The sequence below is a fragment of the Bubalus bubalis genome, chromosome 12 (assembly GCF_019923935.1).
Source record: "Bubalus bubalis isolate 160015118507 breed Murrah chromosome 12, NDDB_SH_1, whole genome shotgun sequence".
NCBI classification, from domain to species: Eukaryota; Metazoa; Chordata; class Mammalia; order Artiodactyla; family Bovidae; genus Bubalus; species Bubalus bubalis.
The window spans coordinates 13,511,333-13,535,461 of NC_059168.1; the positions used below are offsets into that span (position 1 = coordinate 13,511,333).

General features: G+C 47.3%; 2 protein-coding genes across 3 annotated transcripts in view; both read left to right on the top strand.

Moving 5' to 3' along the window:
* Positions 1–24,129, top strand: part of ADD2 (adducin 2) — a 128,200-nt gene that overhangs the window by 47,671 nt on the left and 56,400 nt on the right. The window contains exons 2-3 of one of the 2 annotated variants that reach the window (XM_044925792.2): positions 1,377–1,475; positions 18,882–18,999. The gene's annotated coding sequence lies outside the window, so the exon portion shown is untranslated. The remainder of the gene's footprint in view (positions 1–1,376; positions 1,476–18,881; positions 19,000–24,129) is intronic. The other variant, XM_025260842.3, reaches the window with a different exon arrangement.
* On the top strand, positions 7,374–9,552 carry LOC112578013 (beta-citrylglutamate synthase B-like). The gene is given in 2 exon segments (XM_044925793.2): positions 7,374–8,012; positions 8,015–9,552. Coding segments are annotated over 2 exon segments (1,185 nt in total). The 5' UTR covers positions 7,374–7,478; the 3' UTR covers positions 8,666–9,552.

Consider the following 24,129-nt stretch of genomic DNA (forward strand, 5'->3'; position numbering starts at 1 on the left):
AAATAAAACATTAAACACAAATGACTTGTATTATGAATATAACTTTCTATGTGAAAGTCACACTGGTCTTTATTGAGACTCCCCATCCCATCATCAGAAACAAATGTCCCCAGGGTGAACCTGCCCTGTTCTGCACTGGATTTGCCCTTATGGAAAGAAGACAAGGCAAGACCTCAGGGAAGGTGTTTTGGATGTGAGGAGGAAGGGTAGGTCCAAGAGGGTAAGGATGAGAAAGAGGAGACAGAAAAGGGTTCATACCTGTGAGTAGAGAGCTGAACCCAAAGGGAAAGGGGTCAAAGGGCCTCACCCATGACCAGTGATGGTCGCTGTCTATGCAAAAGTGTGCTTCCAGTCATAAAATAACTCACACAGGGCATGGCAGGCTTTTCTGGAGTGTTTAACTAGTTCTCATACAAGGCACCTTTTTCATGGAGTGACTTCAATCAGGATCTGTCAGACTGGACTGACTGGACATCCCCTCACTTGAGGTGTTCTCTTCCCATAGAAGGGAAGTGATGTCAGCTCTGTCCTCTCAGAGGTGTCCGCCGCAGCGGAGTCTAAGGTGCCAACAGGCCCCCAGCCCTTTGCTTATGAAGTGAGGGGTCGGTGTGTGCTTTTGGGGCCCCCAGCTCTGCTCTCTGGGATCCACCCCAGGCCCTGGCAGACAGGGGCAGGCGGGAAGAGGACACCCATACAATCACATCCCAGGAGGTCTAAACTGAGGTCGAGGTGGCTCAAGAGGGGACTAAGTAACCTGAAACCCTTTGTAAAACTCCAGATCTCTCGTTTCCTGATAGTGAGGCCGGGAGCATGTGGAGCATGGCAACTTTTCCCACTGATCTGTGCTTTTCTGCTTGCTGCCCTCAGGCCTCACACACTCTCCTCGCCCAACACGAGACCTTCAAGTCCACTGACGATGTTCAAGGGCTTACCTCTCATTCTCTCCCCACCTCTCCTGCTTTACAAAGCCCAGAGAACCAAGGAGGCAGGCTCTGACGCTCAGGGAGGGGAGGCCCGTGGGGAGGGAAGAGCTGGGGACACTCACGCATTAGTCATTTTTGTCCTGACTCGTATTCAGAGATGAGCAATAGCTGGAAAAGACAAATGAGAGGTCCTGGAGCTGAGAAGAGGCCGAGAATAGAAAGGCCTTGGCTAGGGGAAGAGGAGAGGCCGGCCTGAGTCAGGCTGCAGAGGCAGCGGCACGTGTGCAGGGCTGGGGCAGGAGGGCAGGCCTGTCTGTCAGGCTGGGCTGGGCCTTTCATACAGGAGGAGCAGGGAGGTGATTCCTTGGTACCAGACTGAGGAGCTTGAAAGCCAAGATGACCTTCTGCTGCTGTCCAGAAAGAAATGGCATAGAGTCTCACTCCTGTTCGCAGCCTACGGCCGACATCGGAAACCAGTCCTCATGTTCTTTCTGACTGAAGGCAGAAGGGGATTCAAGCTCTACAAGCAGCGTCACTGATCCATCACTGTTGGTATGTGACATAAAGCCTGGGGACTGTCTGGCTGTGGACAGGGAGACATGGATGGTTCTTGTGAAGCATTTTAGACATGCAACCATGGATGCGGGCTGGATGGAAGGAGTGAGTGCTGAAAAGAGAGCTAAGTGGGGAGATGAATATGTTGAGATTTCTGGCCAGAGGACATCTGTGTCGTCTGCCCATTCCTACACTGGACTTAGTGGGCCAGAGTTTTTTGTTTTCATTTGTAAACCTAGGCTTTTTTAATGGGGTAAAGCTCCTCCACTCCCACCCTTATCCTGGGCACCCATGCAACAGCCTCTCCTCTCTGTCTCTATCAAACTGAACTTCTAGTTACCCAGTCACATAAGAGCTCAGACTAGCTTCCAGGTACATTCTCATCTTTTTTGGACCAAGTGTTTTTCACTCTATAAAAACATTAGGGCAAAAGTAATGAAGCAGAAGTCTCCATCGAGCTCATTGAAATTAGAAAACTGGGATTCTGTTGTCATAGTTTCCATTCTCCCAGGAATTGTTTTGGGCTCTTTGTATGACAGGGCTAAGGAAACCTTTCTTCTTCTTTTTCATCCAAAAGAATGAGACCACTTCTTGGTTGAGGCTGTTAGAGAGTGGCGGACTGGAACAGTCAGAAGCCATTAGCATTGGCCCGGTGAGCTGTTGTTCAATTTAGAAGCATCAACTGAGCCCAGGGAGACATCCCACCAGAGTTCAATGACTTGCATCCATTCTTTATCCTGCAGCTGAAAGCTAGGCTCCTCCACTCCCACAATGGTCCTGCATGGTGACTGATTGCATCTATAAATTCCAAACTTTTGTTCTGTGGGACTCCTTGCCAACATGGTGCTGTTGATGACAATTCGCTCTTGTACCCTTGCTACTCAAAGTGGGGTAGCATCTGCCTCACCTGAGAGCTTCTGAGAAATACACAATCTGGAGGCTTCACTCCAGACCTTCTGACTGAATCAGAATCTGCAGGTTAGCAAGACCCTCAGGCAATGTGTATGCATGTTAGGGTGGGGGAAGCCAGAAACTGCTCAGGGAGGTTGGAAATGTGAGCTCAAAGGGTCAGCAGGGCTGCACTCCCCCCAGAGCTCTAAAGGAGAATCTTCTCAGTCCTCTTTCAGCTTCTGGTGGTTCTGGCCTTCCTTGCCTCGTGGCTGCCTCACTCTGATCTCTGCTTCCTGTCTCCACATGGCTTGTGAAGACAGTTGTGATGGGGCTCAGGGCCCACCAGGATAACTCAGGATGATTTCATCTTAAGATTCTCAGTTTAAGTACATCAGTAAAGATCCATCTTCCAAATAAGATCTTATTTGCAGGTTCTGAGTGTTGGGGCATGAACATATTTTTTGAGGGGAGGGGGCCACTCTTCAACCCATGACAGACCCCCTTAGAACAGTCCCAGGCAGCAAGCTTCCAGCCCCTTGCAATAGCTCACCCTCTGCAGCTGGTCCAGCCTGGTGTTCTGATTTACCTATACTGCTGAACACTGCCAAACAGTACCAGCATTATTGATGCCTTTCCTATGACAGACCTTGCCCTACATATTTTACATGGATGAATCCATTTGACTGCAGCAACCCCTCAGGGCTGCAACTATAATTACCACCCCTATTTTATAGATGAGAAACTGAGGCACAGAGTAGTTCAGGAACTCACCTAAGCTCTCACAGCTAGTAGAGTTGAACTTGGGCTACAAACCCAGCAGTCTGTCCCAGAATCTGTGCTCGTCACAATATACTTCACCATTCAGAAGCATTATTAAGTGCTTCTGAAATTATGGAAGGTTCAAGAGGTGGCGGAGAGAGATGGTACCAGGTCCCACATTTCAGGGAGGCAGAGTACAAAGAAGGCCAAGATACAGTGTGAGCTTTCCTGCTCCCACCCCACAGTGCCTGGAGGTTGGGGCCCCCCAGTTGATGGTGCCTGGAGGATGGGGAGCACGTTTTACTGTTCAGTGAGTGACTGAAACAGTGCGTCCCATCTGTGTCAAAGGAGCACTGCATAGCCATGGCCAGGGACATTGCTTGGGGCAGAGACTGGCGGGGACTCCCTCCATGGACCTGCCAAGGATGGATGCTCAGATCTCAAGAGGGGACAGAATTGAGCCCTGCAACTCTGAGATGGAGCTCCAAGTCCAGAAGACCCAGAAGCAAACTCCAAGAGCCCAGGGGGGAGAACCACAAGGGAGATGTCACTAGGCCGCCTCCTGGTGTGCTCAGGGGAGCATCCCAGGCAGCACACAGCCTGACTTGAGCTCTGGAAGGCCCATGTGCACGGAGTATGTTTGTGGGGGGCAGGGTGCACAGAGGCATATGTGCCTGGACAGGTGTGTGGTTTCACTAGGATGCTGGCAGCTGAGCCATGCTCTGAATACCTTGTGAAAAGGCCCCCCAGAATGCAGGTGAGATATTTCTCGTGAGATAAGTACTGCTATGGCCACCACTTAGAGATGAGGCATACAATGCCCAGGGTCTCATGGCTGCTCTGTCCCTCACCCCTCAGCATAGTATGGGCTCTGGAATGGCAGGTTCATGGTAGGGCAGTGCTGAGTACAGTGTCTGAGCAAAGCAGTCACTTAAATATATCAAACCAGTCAATCCTAAAGGAAACAAGCCCTGAACATTCATTGGAAGGACTAATGCTGAAGCTTCAATAGTTTGGCCACCTGATGTGAAGAGCTGACACATTGGAAAAGACCCTGATGCTGGGAAAGACTGAAGGAGGAGAAGGGGGCCACAGAGGACGAGATGGTTGGATGGCATCACCAACTCAATGGACATGTATTGAGCAAACTCCGGGAGATAGTGAAGGACAGGGAAGCCTGGTGTGCTGCAGTCCATGGGGTCGCAAACAGCTGGATACACTTCCACAAACCAATAGTGGAAGCTCCAGATGAGCAGCTCAGAGGGAAAAGAGGAGCCCACCATTTACAAATGCACCAGCCCCAAATCCACTTGTTTCCTTAGTATAGAAATTCAGCATCAGACATAACCTCCTAATTTTATTAAGCTCAGTTTCACAGATTCTTTGGCATTCAAAAGTGGAGACATTACTTTGCCAACAAAGGTCCGTCTAGTCAAGGCTATGGTTTTTCCAGTGGTCATGTATGGATGTGAGAGTTGGACTGTGAAGAAGGCTGAGCGCCGAAGAATTGATGCTTTTGAATTGTGGTGTTGGAGAAGACTCTTGAGAGTCCCTTGGACTGCAAGGAGATCCAACCAATCCATTCTGAAGGAGATCAGCCCTGGGATTTCTTTGGAAGGACTGATGCTAAAGCTGAAACTCCAGTACTTTGGCCACCTCATGTGAAGAGATGACTCATTGGAAAAGACTCTGATGCTGGGAGGAATTGGGGGCAGGAGGAGAAGGGGATGACAGAGGATGAGATGGCTGGATGGCATCACTGACTCGATGGACATGAGTCTGAGTGAACTCCGGGAGTTGGTGACGGACAGAGAGGCCTGGCGTGCTGCGATTCATGGGGTCGCAAAGAGTCGGACACGACTGAGCGACTGAACTGAACTGAACTGAGAACATCTGATGGGGCAGTCAGCCCAGATGTACACTTGCTGGAAGATGGAATCCAGACTGTGATTTAAAGATGCAGTTGTTACACTGTCATGGACCACAAGAGGACTCATTGACTAGCAAGCATGTAACATTTATTGAGTGAGCACTTATTATCTACCAGGCCCTGTGCAAAGCCTATGCTTACATATATTGTCTCATATGCTCCTCCTCTGAGGTGCTCTTCCTCTCTCCATCTTACAGATAAAAAAACTGAGGTTGAGAGAAACTAGTAACAGCTGGAGAGATGCAGAGCTTGAATTCGATTTTGGTCCCTTAATGCTCTCCAGAGCCTGGATCTTCAGCCACCAATGCTGCGTGGTGGAGCCAGTTTCCTGGGCTCTTCATGTATTAAGATGGCTTTAGGTGGTGCTAGCGGTAAAGAACCCACTGCCAAGGCAGGAGATGTAGATTCGATCCCTGGGTGAGAAAGATATCCTGGAGGAGGAAATGGCAGCCCACTCTAGTATTCCTGCCTGGAGAATCCCATGGACAGAGAAGCCTGGAGAGCTATAGTCCATGGGGTCCCAGAGAGTCAGACACAACTGAAGCGACTTAGCACAGCCCAGCACGAGCTCCGTTTGAGTTAAGTTCCCATCTCACCCTATCCCTACTCCCCTTAATAGTTCTTCATTTTCTCTCTGCTTACCTTAAACCTCTCTACTGCCAACATTGGGAAGGAGGCCAGGCAGACCCCAAGGCCGATCTGGGGGGTTCTTAGAGTGAGGATACGGGGCCGGTCGAGCACGCGCTATGTGCTAGTTCCTCTGGAGAGCACTTCCAGCCATGGCGGTTTTCACTGGCTCAGTGAGTCAGAAATTCAGGTGGATCTATTTCCATTCTGTTTCATCTTGATGTCTTTTATGTTTGGCCTTCTCATTGCAGTCTGGCCCTGCCTTATGATAATATGGTCCTGTTCCACAGAGGAGGAAGATGCTTCCTCAGCAGATCATGGGTGTGCGCTGATTGGGAGCCGGGCATGTCAATCTGCCTCGCTCCATAGATCCTGGTACAGTAGTGTACCTGCCAGAAGCTGACAACCTCGTCTCCTGATAAGCCTTGATTCAAAGTGTCAAGGGGCTCTCCCAAAGCCCCATGGCCTGTTTCTCTTGCCCCATCCCTTGGCTTCCCGATTTGGTGGACAACCTGTCACCCCCATGTGAAGGGCAATCTCAAAGTTGGTGGCACTGACTTCTAAGATGGGTTCTCATACTTCATCAGTTCTAATGCACACATTTTCTCCCCACATTTCAACATCTCATATTGGGATATGTGCTTCGATTAATGATGGCAAAATTATAACTAGCAGTGGTTTTCTTGGTAATATTTAAAATAATCATGTGTCAATTAACAATGATATCCTAGATCTGGAGAAATGCAGTGTTACCAATGTTTATTTTTACCTCTCAGCATAAAATCGATACCTGCACTTCTGTCTCTCTGCCTTCACTTTTGAGCCCTGTATCAAAAGTCTTCCTTGGGCTTGCTGTGTGACTAGCCTCTCATGTCATTTCTTTAAGCAGGAGATGTCCTGGAAGTAGGCTGACTTGAGTTGCCTGAATCTGATAGCCCTCAAATTGTTGTCCTGAAGTTTACCTTTCATTTCCTCCTTCCTAAATCTTATCAAGAGTTTTACAAACTCTCAGGAAGTTATTAAGTGGAGGGTCATGTTTTAAGCAGTGTAGGTTCACTTGTTTGTTTCTTTGAGTCTGATGTTAAGAGACTAGGATCATCTGCCTAGAAATGAGCTTGATTGAACTTCATTAAATTTTCTGTAAAAAGAGCACCCATTTTATAACCTGGATGTGAGATTGAGCTGGTTTTCTTGATAGTCGTCCTTGTATATCTCTGATCTTAAGTGGACTGATTATTGAGGTAGCTTTTATGGCCAGCTTAGTGCAGAAGTTGCCTGAAGGTAATATAAGTCACTGTTAATTATGTGTGTACCATATTTGATTTCCAGAAATCTGGCTTCCTGATAACCTTTTGCTAAAAGCTGGTTCCACTGTAGGTTGGATCTTAGGAGACTTGATTTCACCTTATTTAAGAATAAAGGAAAAGAAAAACAATTAAATGTGTTTTGAGAAAAGACACTGCAGAGAAGATAAATGATCTGGAAAACTCAAAAGAAGTACTTATCTCATAATAATCTGCTGTAGGAACCAGAAGAAAAGTGACAGAAAACTATTTAGTAGCCCTGTATGTATGTATGTGTTAGTTGCTCAGTCATGTCCAACTCTGCGATCCCACGGATGGTAGCCTGCCAGACTCCTCTGTCCATGGAATTCTCCACGCAAGAATACTGGAGTGGGGCACGCCAGGCAAGTGAGGGAGTGTGAAGGGAGTGTGAGGGAGAGAGGAGCGGCCAGGGGAGGAGTCTATATTCAGGACCAAGTAATCCCAGGAAAGGAAGAACAGCAGATCAAGATGTGTAGCTCTGTGGCTGCCAAGTTGTGGTTCTTGACAGATCGTCGAATCAGGGAAGACTATCCCCAAAAAGAGATCTTATGAGCGTTCAAGGCCAAATGTTGTGAGGAGGAACTGGACTATAGGGCTGTGGTGATGGATGAGTTGGCGCTAACAGTTGAACAAGGAAACCTGGGTCTGCGTATCAGTGGAGAACTAATCACTGCCTACCCACAGGTGGTGGTAGTGAGAGTACCAACCCCTTGGGTGCAGAGTGACAGTGACATCACTGTTTTGCGCCATCTAGAGAAGATGGGATGCAGGCTGATGAACCGACCTCAAGCCATCCTGAACTGTGTTAATAAGTTCTGGACGTTTCAAGAATTGGCAGGTCATGGTGTTCCTCTGCTAGATACTTTTTCTTATGGTGGTCATGAAAATTTTGCTAAAATGATTGATGAAGGAGAAGTACTGGAGTTCCCAATGGTAGTGAAGAATACACGTGGTCATAGAGGCAAAGTGATTTTCTTGGCTCGAGATAAGCACCATTTGGCTGATCTAAGTCACCTTTTTTTTTTTTTGATCTAAGTCACCTTATTCGCCATGAAGCTCCATACCTGTTCCAGAAGTATGTTAAAGAATCTCATGGAAGGGATGTACGTGTCATTGTCGTGGGAGGCCGTGTGGTTGGCACCATGTTATGCTGTTCTACAGATGGGAGGATGCAAAGCAACTGCTCACTAGGTGGTGTCGGGATGATGTGCTCATTGAGTGAACAAGGGAAGCAGCTAGCTATCCAGGTGTCTAATATCCTAGGAATGGATGTGTGTGGCATTGACCTGTTGATGAAAGATGACGGCTCCTTCTGTGTCTGCGAGGCCAATGCAAATGTAGGTTTCATCGCCTTTGATAAGGCTTGTAATCTAGATGTAGCTGGTATCATTGCAGACTATGCCACCTCCCTTCTGCCCTCTAGCCGGCTCACCCGGCGTATGTCCCTGCTCTCCGTGGTGTCCACGGCCAGTGAGACTAGTGAGCTGGAGCTGGGTCCCCCAGCCAACACTGCTGTCGACAACATGAGCGCAAGTTCCAGCTCTGTAGACAGTGACCCTGAAACCACCGAGCGAGAGCTGCTCACCAAGCTCCCAGGGGGCCTGTTCAACATGAACCAACTGCTAGCCAATGAAATCAAACTCCTGGTGGAGTGATTCCACCGGTAAATAATTAACCAACAAAACCCTTGTAAAACTTTCTTTTTCTTCTTTCCTTTTTTTCTTTCTTTTTTCTTTTCTTTTTTAAACCAACTTGCAATGCTGTTCATGAAAAATGCTCAGGAAGATGAGAAAATTGAGTAGGAGTAGTTAGGAGGGAAGAAGTGGGAGATAGACATGATCTCTGCTCTTAAGATGTTACTTTTATTTACAAATGCTACAGATAGAGAGGCAGAAGAGGTGAGACACAAAAAAATGTCAGGCTCTTGTAGTTACTCTTTTAAGTTACTCAGAAATGTGTAGGCTCTCAGGCCATGAAGATCATAATTTTTTTCATGGTCCCTTTTGTTTTTGTACAGTTGGTACAAATTTCACAGGAGTGTAATTTCATATCGCATTTTAATGGATGAGGTAAACATCCACTTAAATTATAATTTTTTCTTTTTTAAAAATCTGAAAATTCAGCCTATACACGATTAACTAGCAGCTTTATCTTCATATTTACGAAATCCTGAGGGACTCTTTTAGCGACTCTTTTCAACCCTTGATATGGGTGGGAGGGCAACGTGAGTGTGACCCAATAAAAATTTCCTTTAATGACAAAATTGGCATGTTTGCATGATAAAAGTGAAATGAACAGTATTGCAATGTCTGGCATACAAAATAACATTTACTCCATTGTAGATAAAATTGAACTAGTTAAAAATATGTGCATTGACTTGTATTTGTTAGTGTTTTAGCCTTTTTTGAAAGACATATGCTCTGTTAATGTTGCATTTTTTTTTAATACATGCTAGTCTTAACATTCCCTGATCTATGCCTGCATCTTTAACAATGGCCAAAGTGAAGAAAATGCTACCTTTTTTGTTAACAAGACACTGACTGAAACGTGAATAAAAAAAAAAAAGAATACTGGAGTGGGTAGCCATTCCCTTCTCCAGGGGATCTTCCCAACCCTAGTAGCCTTAAAATAGTTCAAAAAGGCATGGCTTCCAAGAAACAGGAGGGGGCCGTCATAGGAGAAGATAGACTAAGATGAGACGGTCAGAGGTGAAATGGAGATTGGTAAGAAAAGTGTGCAAAAGATAAAATGTTCAATGTAGGAATTAGAATTCACACTATTTTGCTGAATTAAAATTAGTAAAATTGGAGATGATGATAATAATGACAAACATTCAGAATGGCAGGAAAATAGCAGTAAGGAAATTAGTGAGAGAAAAAAATATAAGAAAAAAATTAGAGAGCAAAAATTCAACGTATGGGTAACTGCTGATCTCAAAGGAGACACTCAAGTGAAATGGAAGAAACAACCATAGAGCTAATAGAAGACAGTCAACCTTGTGCTAAAGAAAACATGTTTTTCAGGGTGGGCTACCTGCTACCATAACCACCACCTCAGCCTCCCTGATCCAGTGCTCAGTGGGCTGCCTTCAGTGACACCCCACCACCTTCCGTCTGGTGGCTGCATCGCCCTCAAAGGTCCCAGAGCTTCCACCGGATCCTCCGCCTCCAGCAGGGTGGCAAGGAAGGACAGAGTGTGGAGAGGGCAGTTCTGCTCTTAACTGTCTGGGCAACAGGTGACGCAAGTCACTTCTGCTTAATCTCATTGGCTGACATCTCATTGGCCCTATTCAGAGGGAAGGCAGGTAGGAAAGGTGGGTCCCAGGAAGAAAAGGAAGTGAGTTTGGTGAATACATGGCATTGTTCCTGACACATGGATATGCAGACACACTTACAAATACGTACAGAGGTTTAAACAGCTCTTTCCTTAATTGTGATAAAATCCATACCATACAGGATCATAGAGAGGATCATAGAGAGGAACGGAAAGTCAAACCAACATGCCTGCTATTTTTTTCTGTCTTGTTTCTGACACACTATGACACTGTGAGCCTGACTGCTCAGGCTTTGGGCTGTCTTTGATGCATGTTCCAGTAGGTTCCCCACTTGAGCCTTTGGACCCTGTCACAATTTGGCATGTTCCTTCCAGTTCCCGCCATCCTCTCTTTCTGGGCCTATTGACTCTCCTCTCCCTCCCCAAACCAGCAAGTCCCACGTCCCATTGTATCTGTGAATTTCTATAGCTTCCTCAGTCTGGAAAGGGGAGGGATGGTGTCAGATCCGCCTTTAGTCCTAGATGCAAGGTGTTCTTATCATTTCCTCTTGTGCTCACTAAGTGAAAAAAATAAAATAAAACCAACAAAACCAATTTTTAAAGCCCAACATAACAATCTTGACCTTAATATGCTAAAGGAGTATTTATTTCTACCTCTGTGACCAAGGAAATAGTTTATTAGATACAGAAGGACACAGCATCCAATATCTGTTCCCTGGACTTCTTGGCTGGAGGTGGAGTTGGGGCTAAGGGTAGTCTTGCCACATGAAGGATAAATACTCTCAGATTAGGTCCCAAAGCAGAACCAACCGTTTTATGTTCAAACTTGACCAAGGTGAAACCTTTCAAAATATAGCTCTGTTGGTTTTTAGGTACTGTCTGGCCTGAAGGCAAAAGGTAGAAAACATGACCACTTAAAAGTTCCCTGTGACTGGATTCCAGGACAACCTGAGGTGTGAAACAGTGAATCAGAGGACGTGTCAGTTCAATTAGACAGGCTTTTATCCACATAATACGCAAGTTTGGCACCTCCTCACCACAGGCTGAGCTCAGCATCCTGCTAGTTCAGGACTGTCTGCATCACTGGGGTTTCCTGAACCCCCTTTCTTCCCCTTCACTGAAGGCATGAAGCCCACATGGTTTTGTGATGGTGGCAGAGGTATCTGGCAGGTGGGTTAAAGTTCATGCTGGAGCCTTGAGGTTGGGGCCTCCCTGGAACCCCACAGTTCACTAGCTTGTGTTGGAACACTGCCCTCACCCCCCACACACAGTGTTGAAATGCTGTCTCTGTGCATGTCTCAGGAACGCCATGATCCCCAGTAGCTCTGTGACTCTGATCAAGTCACTCCATTTCCTGAGCCTCAGTTTCCTCACCTGAAAAGCAGGATGAGGGGCCCTTCCCCATGGCACTGATGAGAAGGGCTGGGCACAGCCCCAATACCTATCTGGGTTTAACAGCTCCAATTTTTTGAATCAAATAATGTCTTCCTTCTGAGGGTGCAGCAGTCAGGGGGTTAAAGGATTCCTGAGGCCAAGGGGGTTTCTGGAGATGGACAGAGGGAGACACTTCCTCTTTTCTTCTTTGATACTCTTTTCATCCTAAATGGTTAATCCCTTACCTAGAACTGTGGAAAATTCAGAAGTAGGTGAAGAAGCTGATGATAAGCCTCAGCCATAATCCCTTCACCCAGGGGCATGAGCTTTCTCTTTATCTGAACTGACCAGGCAGGGTGTGGTCCCATCTCTCACTCAACTGTCTCCATTTACTCTGCAAAGTAACAGCAGCAAAGCCTTGACCAGCTCCCTCCCTCACTTCTGGAAGCTTCATTCAGGGATCGGTGAGTTTGGGCTCTGACTTCACGTCTCAGGCTTGAAGTAAATGCCCTGCTGTCCTTGTCTGGAGCTGACTCATGCGGCTGGGAGCCTGGGGCTTTAGAGGCACCCCCACCCAGGGGGTGGCCATGCCTGTGGCAGACTTTGAAGCAGGTGGGAAAGGACCACTGGTCGTGTCTTTCCGCTGTGGGCTCGGGGTGCGGGTGATACCGACTGTCTGCTCCTGTCTGGACGCCTCCCACTTGAAGTGGAAGGAGACAGGCACCCACCTCCCTGCGTGTGCACAGGGCTTAAACAGATATGAACAGAAAGTCAGAGAACTTGAGCATTCTCTTCTAGACCTTCTGTTCCTTTTATAGCTACAAGGAATGACCCACAGAAATGTGATTTCATACTCCAGTGGTTACATTTACCTGATCTTCAGTGGGACAGAGACAAAAATGACCTGTGACAGGGAGCACCTTTCAGGACTGTGATCCCTGGCTGCTCTCCGAGGAGGGCGAATCCCAGCAGAGTCTTTGCTGAGTAGGCTCCAGAGTGTGAGGGTGCAAACTGAAGATGCCCAGAGGGAGCTCCAGGGCTCCCCTGAGAGGGGAACTGAGGGGGTCCTGGGGTGGGGGTGGGGCAGGGGTGGAGCTACTGAAGGGAAGAGGTGGGGGGGCCAAGGGGGGGCTCCTGAGCTGAGGGTGTCTATTCTCTTCTCCTCTGTCTCCCCACAATCCGTGTTATATTGTGGAGTTGGCTTTGTTAGAGCTGCAACCAACTGCTGGAATTCTGTCTCAAAATAGGCAAGAAGAATGGCTGTCAGAGAGGTCTAGCCATTTGGATTACATAACAAGAGAATATGTTATTTTAGAGGAGACAGTTTAGTTGCTAGAGTGCCTGCCACACATGCCCCATTATCACTCAGCACCATACTCTGAAACGGGCTGCTCAGGGGTAGGTCTCCCCACAGTGTTCCGAGCTCCCCTGGGCCCTTACTTACCTCTGGGACCCCAGGGCTTGGGCAGTGTTAATGCCTAATTCACTGCTAGTGGAGTTTCAGTTCAACTAATATCTATTAAGCATCCACCTGACACCAGCCCTACAGCAACACAAAGAGTAGAGACATGTCAAAGACACAGGCCCTGCCTGCTAGGAGCTCGTGGTAATAGACTGTTGCTGTCGGATTGTAAGTGGAATGAATGAGGAGCATAATGGTGATGGGAGTGTAAGGGACAGGGGTGTGGAGGGAAGGCTTCCGGGAAGAGCAGACAATCTGAGCTGAAAGGAAATGGCAAAGAAGAAAGAGTGCTCCAGGCAGAGACCAGCAAGGACAAAGGTGGGGACTGGCTGAGTGCCTTCCGGGTCCTGGGAACAGTCGCCGGAGCATGAGTGATAGTCTGGGAGGGAGGGGGCAGGCACTGGGAGGCCCAGGGGGCTTTGTGAACGAGCTAAGAGGGACCTCGTTCTGTGGGGTGCAGTCCTCAAAGAAGGGAGTGGCCAGAGACAGAAAGGCATGATCCTTGGTCTCCTGGTGGGGAATGGGTGGGTTTCAGTTTCCAACCTGGAGAATGCATTTGGTTTGAAAAAGCAAATTCAGAATTAAATTTTTTTGTTTTATAAATATAAAAAGGAGAGCTGTCACTTTTGTAATACAATCTAAATTTGACTAAATTTTGGCTAGAGGAACAGAAATTAGGGGAAAAAAGTTGCAAGAACACTGCATCGATGGCGGGGAGCCATGGATGGGCTGGGGGTGGGGAGGGGGATGCGGGGCAGTGGGTCAGATTTGCATTTTTAGAACAGCGACTCTTGCTACTGATTGGATGGGGTGTATGAGAAAGGAAAGACTAGGCCGAGATCATGAATGCAATCCTTTGCAGCCAAAGATGCAGAAGCTTTATCCAGTCAGCAAAAACAAAACCAGGAGCCGACTGATTCAGATCATGAACTCATTATTGCCAAATTCAGACATAAATTGAAAAAAGTAGGGAAAACCACTAGACCATTCAGGTATGACCTAAATCAAATCCCTTACGATTATACAGTGGAAGTGAGAAATAGATTCAAGGGATTAGATCTGATAGACAAAGTGCCTGAAGAACTATGGTCAGAGGTTTGTGATATTGTACAGAAGGCAGTGATCAAGACCATCCCAAGAAAAAGAAATGCAAAAAGGCAAAATGGTTGTCTGAAGAAGCCTTACAAATAGCTGTGAAAACAAGAGAAGCAAAAGGCAAAGGAGAAAGGGAAAGATATACCCATTTGATGCAGAGTTCCAAAGAATAGCAAGGAGAGATAAGAAAGCCTTCCTCAGTGATCAATGCAAAGAAATAGAGGAAAACAATAGAATGGGAAAGACTAGAGATCTCTTCAAGAAAATTAGAGATACCACGGGAACATTTCATGCAAAGATGGGCACAATAAAGGACAGATATAGTATGGACCTAACAGAAGCAGAAGATATTAAGAAGAGGTGGCAAGAATACACAGAAGAACTATACAAAAAAGATCTTTATGACCCAGATAATCACGATGGTGTGATCACTCACCTAGAGCCAGACATCCTGGAAAGTGAAGTCAAAAGGGCCTTAGGAAGCATCACTACGAACAAAGCTAGTGGAGGTAATGGGATTCCAATTAAGCTCTTTCAAATCCTAAAAGATGATGCTGTGAAAGTGCTGCACTCAATATGCCAGCAAATTTGGAAAATGCATCAGTGACCAAAGGACTGGAAAAGGTCAGTTTTCATTCCAATCCCTAAGAAAGGCAATGCCAAAGAATGCTCAAACTACCGCACAATTGCACTCATCTCACATGCTAGTAAAGTAATGCTCAAAATCATCCAAGCCAGGCTTCAACAGTATGTGAACTGAGAACTTCCAGATGTTCAAGCTGGATTTAGAAAAGGCAGAGGAACCAGAGATCAAATCGCCAACATGTGTTGGATCATTGAAAAGGCAAGAGCGTTGCAGAAAAACATCTACTTCTGCATTATTGACTATGCCAAAGCCTTTGACTGTGTGGATGACAACAAACTGTGGAAAATTCTGCAAGAGATGGGAATACCAGACCACCTGACCTGCCTCCTGAGAAATCTGTATGCAGGTCAAGAAGCAACAGTTAGAAGTGGACATGGAACAACAGACTGGTTCCAAATCGGGAAAGGAGTATGAAAAGGCTGCATATTATCACCTGCTTATTTAACTTATATGCAGAGTACATCATGAGAGATGCCAGTCTGGATGAAGCACAAGCTGGAATCAACATTGCCAGGAGAAATATCAATAGCCTCAGCTATGCAGATGACACCACCCTTATGGCAGAAAGTGAAGAAGTAAAGAGCCTCTTGATGAAAGTGAAAGAGGAGAGTGAAAAAGTTGGCTTAAAACTCAACATTCAGAAAATTAAGATCATGGCATCAGGTCCCATCACTTCACAGCAAATAGATGGGGAAATGAGGGAAACAGTGAGAGACTTTATTTTTGGGGGCTCCAAAATCACTGCAGATGGTGATTGCAGCCATGAAATTAAAAGGTGCTTGCTCCTTGGAAGAAAACCTATGACCAACCTAGACAGCATATTCAAAAGCAGAGACATTACTTTGCCAACAAAGGTCCATCTAGTCAAAGGTATGGTTTTTCCAGTAGTCATGTATGGATGTGAGAGCTGGACTATAAAGAAAGCTGCGTGCTGAAGAATTGATGCTTTTGAACTGTGGTGTTGGAGAAGACTCTTGAGAGTCCCTTGAACAGCAAGGAGATCCAACCAGTCCATCCTAAAGGAAATCAGTCCTGAATATTCACTGGAAGGACTGATGCTGAAGCTGAAGCTCCACTCTTTTGGCCACCTGATGCGAAGAACTGACTCATTTGTAAAGATGCTGATGCTAGGAAAGATTAAAGGTGGGAGGAGAAGGGGACAACAGAGCATGAGACGGTTGGATGGCATCACCGGCTCGATGGACATGAGTTGGAGTAAGCTCCAAGAGTTGGTGATGGACAGGGAAGCCTGGCGTGCTGCAGTCCATGGGGTCACAAAGAATCGGACATGACTGCGTGACTGAACTGAACTGAATTGCTGAATGCAATGGGGATGACACTGGCTTGATTCAAGGTGTGGTGCTCTGGGTGGGAAAATATTTAGGACATAAAACCAGAGAATCTGGTGACAGTAGGGACACAGGGCATGAAGAGGGAGGAGTCGAGGCTGCCTTCTGGGGCCCTTGGTGGGTGGCCAGCTGGGTGGGGGGCAGGCAGGGGATGCTGGCTGGAGGAGGGAGGCTCTGGTGCTGGGCTGGCTAGAGTGATGGTCCATTTAGACAGGTCATTTTTCAAGGTGGCTGTGGGACGTCTGGGGGTGGGGTGGACAGCCTAGTGAGCAGCCAGCTAGGGCTGAAATCCAGTGTCCTAACTTGTTCTGCCTCCCAGCTGGCTTGGCTACACCCTGAGAGTAGGGAGCAGGTGACCCTGGGGTGGGGGTGGGGGGTGGGGCGGGGGCGGCCTCCCAGGAGGTGTCAGTCCTTCTCACTACATGGGGCATTCCTTGCTTAGCTCTTCCCACGGGGCCTGGGTGAGCTTGGCCTTTGAAGCACATGCTGGGGAAGCCAGAGGCTGACTGGAGTGGATTGTGACCCTCTCTCTGAGCTGTGACAGCAGGCACAGCTCAGAGCGTTCTGTCTGCGAGACCAGGGTCCCCTGAGGCCCAGCTCTGCCTCAGGAGTTGGACTCTCCTGAGTGGCCCTGGCATCAGACCTCTTCCTCTTCCTTTTCCCTCATTGAGACTTGCTGATCGGGTACCTGTCCTGGCCCCGCCCAGCCTGACTCTGCAAGCAGAGATCTGACAGGTTTCGTAACACAGGAGAATGTTTAAAATAACGCATTTGCCTACAATACCTCTTAGGGCTATTTTCATTGTAATCAAGGGTTAATTCTATACCCTCAGGAATGGAGCTCTAATAGTGGAATATCAACACTGATGGAGACAGGATGGGTATTAGTCAGTGTTCAGTGTGTACTTATCTGTGGGACAGATGTCTCTCTTCTTACATGAATGGAGCAGGTCCCTTTGGGCGACATTAATTCTCTCTGTGGACACAAGTAATAGATCAGACTCTGAAAATCCACGCCTTAGCAGGGATGGGCAACCTCATCTCTGTGCCGGGGACTGCTGGTGAAGGGGAGGAAGCTGGCACGTCACGTAAGACAAGCTGGCCGCAGGATTGGTCTGTAAGGCAGGTCAGTGGCTGCCCACAGGAAGGAGCACATTCAGAGGTATATCAGCAAACCCCAGTAGGCAGGGCTCCCACAGTGTTAGGCCATGCATGGAAGTGGCATTAAGTTCTGGCAGTGACCCTGCTTTCTAGCTAAAAATAAGACCCATGGTTAGGAGACCTGCAGCTGGCAGCTGGACATGCAGAGCATAGAGAAGAGCTTTTGGAAACAACTGTCAAGACCCTAACTAGGGGGGTAAGCATCAGGACTGGACCCATCAGGGGCCTTCTCAGCACTGGAATGCTGAGCACTGGGGTGCTCAGACGGACTGAGCGGTCAGTGGTACCTCAGGGGTCACTCAGCATCCCGGACTCCCTCGGGCACATCAGACCTCCCAAGATGAATTCTCCTTGCCCCCTCTTTGGTGAGAGTAGTCTTTCCAAATGCTCCTTTCCTGGCTGATGAGACAGGACCGGCAGGCCAACACAGGTCCTCAGACCCATGGGTGGAAGTGGATCTGGGGGTGGGGATGACGCCAACTCTGGGTGAGGTAACCACCTCTGGGTCCAAACAACAGACACCCAAGTTAAAAAAAAACATAAGTATCACTTAAAAAAAAAGTATATTGATGATTAACCCTTTGATGACCTTGATCTTCAGGATGTTTGGATCAGTAACTTGTCATTGTTTATAAGACATTAACTACTTTACATTCCTCCTTCAGTAGTTACTTCATGACCTATTACTTAGATATTAGCTGGGGCCTTTCTTGCCCTTGAACTCTAGGTGACATTGGCATAAATCCACCAATTCATGGTCTGTGCAACTTCAAAACCCTGCTAGGGTGTGATATTCTTCAGACCTCTTCTGCCTCTTTGGGCTGCATCCAAAAATCAGTCACACCAGCACGTGTGGGTTTAGGAGCTATTAGTGAAGTATTTGGGGGAGTGGGTTGTCAGGAAGGGGTCAATCCCTTCCAGCCCAGCTGTGTGTGCACTTCTGGGCTTGCTTAGAGTTCCACCTTCAACTCCCTCCACCACGCAGAGCAGCCACTCTCCCCTGCGGCCCCTTGGTGGTAGTAGGGACTTGTGTGCTTAGTCATGTCTGACTCTTTGCGGCCCCATGGGCTGTAGCCTCCCAGGCTCCTCTATCCATGGGATTTCCCAGGCAAGAATACTGAAGGGGGGTTGCCATTTCCTTCTCCAGGGGATCCTCCCAACCCAGGTATTTGAATCTGCATCTCTGGAGTCTTCTACATTGGCAGGCAGATTCTTTACCAGCTAAGCCACTGGGAAAGCCTGGGGTCCCTTGGCCAACATTCAGCAAAGGGATTTTTCCAACCACTCTCTTTGAAAGGAATTTTGATCCCAATTGTAAAGATAATGAAGCTTTCTTTACCTTTGTGGAGACAGAATTTGCTTTTAAAATAAAAATTCACCTTCAGTTCATTTTCAAGAATTCCCCAACAGTTCTTAAAATAAACCAGCTCCTAATGGTGCTGCAAAAACAGGGCAAAGAGTTGTGGTGGAACAGAAAACACCCTGAAATCTGTTGTGTTTGTGTTTTCCAGTTTCTACCCGGATGTTTGAGATCCTATAGATGTGGTCATCGAGCCAGGCAGTAGAGCGGAGTGTACAGACTGAGCGCTGAGAAGAGGCAGCCCGGGCCAAGGCTGCTCTGGCCTCCTGGTAATCTGTCGGTGGTGATGGGGAGGGGGAAGGGGTGAGACACAGTTTTTGGTTGGGTCCATCTCACCAGGATGAGCTTCCAGACACTCGGGTCATTGCCATGAACTCCCCTGATCCCACTGACTCGAGAGCGACCATGTGCAACTAGAGATTATCATACTAAGTGAAGGAAGTCAGAAAAAGGCAAATACCATATGATATCACTTATACATGGAATCTAAAATATGGCACATATGAACCTATCTACAAAACAGAAACAGAGCCACAGACACAGAGATCAGGCTTGTGGTTGCCAAGGAAGTGAGGGTTGGGGGAGAAGGGTGGACTAGGAATTTGGGGTTGGTAGATGCAAGCTATTATGTATAGACTCGGTAAATGACAAGGTCCTACTGTATAGCATAGGGAACTCTATCCAGTCTGCTGGGATAAACCATAATGGAAATGAATATTGAGAAAATCATGCAAATATGTCTAAAACTGAGTCACTTTGCTGTACAGTGCAGATTGGCACAGCAATTATCAACGATACTTCAACAACAAAAAAAGAGCCATCATGGCATCAGAAGGACCTCGGAGGTCACTGGTCCCACCTCAACAGGGCAGAAGCCCCTCTACAATATCCTGTGGTTACCCTGGCTCCAAGGAGAGACCTCACCACCTAACGAGGAAGCCTGTCCCGTCTTCTCCTTACTGAGAAGCTCCTGCTGGTGGAAATTTCACCCTCACACCCTTAGCTAGAACCTGCCTGCCTACAATAACCACTTGGTTTCCTGGTTCTGGGCCCCCGAGGTTCTCAGGAATCACCTTAATCCCTTTTCCACATGGCAGTCCAGCAGATATTTGGAGAGGAGGAATGCAGAATCTGGGGCCAGAGACAGGCCTGGTTGAAATCCCGACTCCACTGTGTGATCTTTAGCAAGTTAGTTAACCTCTCTGATTCAATCTTTTTATCTGTAAAGCAGGAACAATGTCTGTCTCGCAGAGTTGTCCTGGAAATGGAAATAATTCACAAATCAAAGTTGCTTGTTTCATCACCAATTCTCTGACACCAACAGGATGTCCTACAATTCAACTCAATTCTGACACTACCCTGAGTTAAAAGGGCAATTAAAAAAAAGCAAGGTCATGGACAAGACTCTGCCCACTTCAGAGGCGAGCTGCAGGTGTGGTCCTCTGACCACTTGCACCTCTGACCGACGTGACTATAAATTTGAGGGTTCTCACAACCTCCCTCTCGGTTTCTGTGATTCCCTAGAATAGTTCACTGAAGTCGCTGAAAGTTCTTGCAACCGCAACTGCAGTTTTATTATAGAAGATCTAACTCAGGAAGAGCTAAGAGAAAGAGCACAGAGTCTGGGGGATGAGGGCATGGTGAAGAGCTTCCATGTCTGCTCCCTGGGGGATCTGTCAGCACCCAGCCCAGAAATGTGCTCACCAGCCAGGAAGCTCCCCCAGACCTCGCTGTCCAGGGTTCTTTAATGGGGGTTTGCATTATTGGTAGGCAAAAATTGATTTAGTCATTTGCCACTTGATTGAAAGCAATCTCCAGCGCCTCTCCTCTCCTCTTTCTGTGGTTGGGATGGGGCTGAGTTCCAATCCCTTAACTATATGCACGGTCTTTCTCAGTGGCCAGTCCCTCCCTTGAAATGTCTAAGTGCCCAGCATGTCACCTCATTTGCATAAAAGCTCAGGCTTGGTGAGAGGGGCTCATTATGACCAACAAAACACTCCTAATGCCTTTTGGACATTTTAGAAATCCCACGTGCCAGGAACTGGAGCCAGAGGCCCCACATACTCTTTACGATGCCACTCCTGGCCCTGTAAGCACCAGCCTTCTGTGATCTTCAGCACCCTGCTTACATCCTTTTATTGTGCTCTCCAGGTTGACACGTTCCCACTATCTGGTCAGAGTGAAAAGCGTTCTCATCAGTCTTTTTCTGGTTTTTCTTTTTGTTAATGTAACTTGAGATTGAATTAGTTTGGGGACTAAAACATATAATTACAATTATTTCGCATGCACCTGTTTACAATTGAATCATAAGCCTCTCATTACTCACGTTCCTCATGCTATGATGATTCTAGCCCCTAAATGACACATAATAAGCGCTAATAGCACTTGCTCTGCACCAGGCACTGTTTGAACTACTTCATATACATTAACTCACCCAGTCTGCACGACAACCTAAGGAGGAGTTAAATAGTTGCAATCTCTGTTTAACAGATGGGGAACTGAGGCACAGAGAGGTTAGGTAACTTGCCCAAGATCACACAGCTAAAAAAGGGCATAGCTGAGATTTGAACTCATGGTCTGGTTCCAGAGTCCTGCTTTTAACCACTAAGTTCTGCTGCCCACAGCTTTGATTACCTCCCAACATTTTGGGAAGGGAAGGAAGGAGCACAGAAGGATGCCTCTGGCTCCTGCTGTCATGGTAAGGGAGTCAGGGTTTCATTTCCTCCCCTGCCCACTGGAGCAGCCCTATGGGACTGGGCTCTAACAAGTGAAGGCCGGCCTAGGGGCTCCTGTCCATCGGGCCCTGAATGTTTTGATTCCTCATGCTTTGTGGGAGAGAGCTACTTCAGAGACTTCACAGATCAATTCCTGGAAAATCCAGATACTCCAAAAGGAAGGGAGAGGACCAGCCTTTTCCTGCCTGGATGAAAAGGATTTAGGCCAGGAAGGTTCAGTACCAGGTGGTACCAGTCCCAGAGAAGCTGATAGTTCAGACACATCTGGAGCTGGGGTGACCTGATGTTACAAGGAACACAAGGATCTCCATGCCCACATACAGTGTACCCATTGAGGGATTGTCTGCTGCTATTTTAAAAATAACATCATGGGACTTCCCTGGTGGTCCAGTGGCTAAGACTCTGTGCTTCCAATGCAGGAAGCCCAGGTTCAATCCCTGGACAGGGAACTAGATCTCATGTGCCTCAACTAAGAGTTCACTTGCTGCAACTAAGATCCACAGTAACCAAAATAATAAATAAATATTAAAAAAAATAAAAATAACATCAAAGATTTGGGGCTGTGAAGGTGCCAAAGAGAATGAAAATGGAGAGGCGTGTGTATGTGGGGCAATGCCTCTGGAAGAACTTTGGTCTGCTGCAGAGTTTGCCCAGGAGAATCTGGGTGGTGACCCCAAGTCTGCATGGCTCTGATGCATTCCCATGATGCTTGACCTTGTGCTCTCTTCTTACTCCCCAAGTTCCAGAGAAAAGGCTTGCTGGGAGCACGAAGCGGGTGAAGTATTCTTAACTGAACCCATGTGCATGGGATTGACTTGAAACCACAAGGCAGTCATCAGTAGGTCATGTGTGTTCTTTGCAGATGTTTCTCTTTTGGCATTTGGCTTGAGGAAGAGGCACTGGGGAGATGTGGGTAGAAGGTCTTGCTCCAGGAAACCTAGATCCTCCATCCTTCTGCCTTTTTCTACATGAGTCTGTTTCTCTCCATAAAGTGTTAGAGCTGGATGGGGCCCCAAGGTCCTTTCTGTTCGTTCCCCCATTTAAGGATGGACAAAATGAGATCCAAAGAGGGAAATTACTTACCTGAGTCCATGAACAAGGGAATGTCATAACTTGGGCAGCACTGCAGGCTTCTAGTCTGGAGCTAAATCAGCCCGAAACATCCCCGACAGACTTCATCACTCTACTGAGATGAAGAATCTGGCTTTAAATGTCACTGAGTACAACCTCAAACATTCTCACAACCTGCCAAATATGTTTCAAAATGTCTCTTTAGAGAATGTTTGTTTTGGGCTGCCACTCCCAGGCCACTCGTTCCTCCTGCCTCCATCTCATTGACATGGCTGGTAAGGATGGTGCTAACTGGGGGAGATCTGTTGAGGGCTTTCACAAGGAGCTGCCTAATTAGTGACAGAATTAAGACCAGAGGTCATGGCTTTGTAGACTTGCAAAAGGGGGTTATGGGGGCATTTGGACCACTCTTGCTGCCCAGGTGGAGTGTGGTGGTAGATGGTAGAGTGGCAGGAAGGGGCCTGGACAGCGATGGGAAGTGGTGCATAACACTAGCATTAGAGGCTTTGTGCCATCTTGGCATGCTTGCTAGAAATGGTAAGCTCCTGGAATGAATTTTTTTTTTAAAGTCTCTCAGTTGTGTCTGACTCTGCAATCCAAGGACTATACAGTCCATGGAATTCTCCAGGCCAGAGTACTGGAGTGGGTGGTTGTTCCCTTCTCCAGGGAATCTTCCTAACCCAGGGATCGAACTCAGGTCTCCCACATTGCAGGCGGATTCTTTGCAAGCTGAGCCACCAGGGAAGCTCTGGAATGAATGCCTTCTGTTATACGCCACAACCACAAACATTTATCTGTGGTATTTCAACCATGGTTGCCCATTAGAATCACCCAGAGAACTTAAAAAAAATCCTGATATCCAGGTCATACCCAAGATTAATAATATTAAAATCTCTGATATCAGTATTTTTCAAAGTTCTCCAGGTGATTCCATTGTGCACCCAAGCTTGAGAACCCCAAGGGTTCGGAGCTTCAGCTGACCCTGAAGGACCTTGTCCGTGTGTCTTCCCTTGGACTTGCTATTTGCCTTCCCCAAAGAACAAGAATGCAAATAACAATAATATCAGTCAATCACCTGAGTGTCCTGGGCTGATGGGATGGGCTCCCGCTTACCTGTCTTGCCTAGTGTGCCCCTGCCTATCCTACTTGGAAGAACTGTAAGGTTGAGGGTAAAGTGCTGACAGAAGATGGAAGAAGTCGCAGACTTCTCATAGACAACAAGAATATGCTATCTGGTTGTCAACAAGGCCTGTTGCATAATAAGCAGCTGACTGGAATGAAGGCTAAGGCTTGGGCTAACAGGATGAGCCTAGAGGGCAGAGCAGATCAGGTCTGGGGAGGCCAGGAGCTGCTTTGAGAGAACAATGGCAGCTCCACCTCCTTCTGGAAGGGAATCCCCAGAGGCAAAGGGAGGGAGGGGCAGATTAAGGATGAAAGCCAAGTACCTTGAGCTCAGGTAAAGCTCTTTTGTTGGTGTCTTCCTATTTGCCTTCAAAAACTAGTTATTGTTCAGTCAAGTCACTTGCCTTCTTTTGCTGAGAAGGGGCTCAGCCACCTGGGAGAAGGCTGAGGCTCTGTAAGGCCCCACACCCT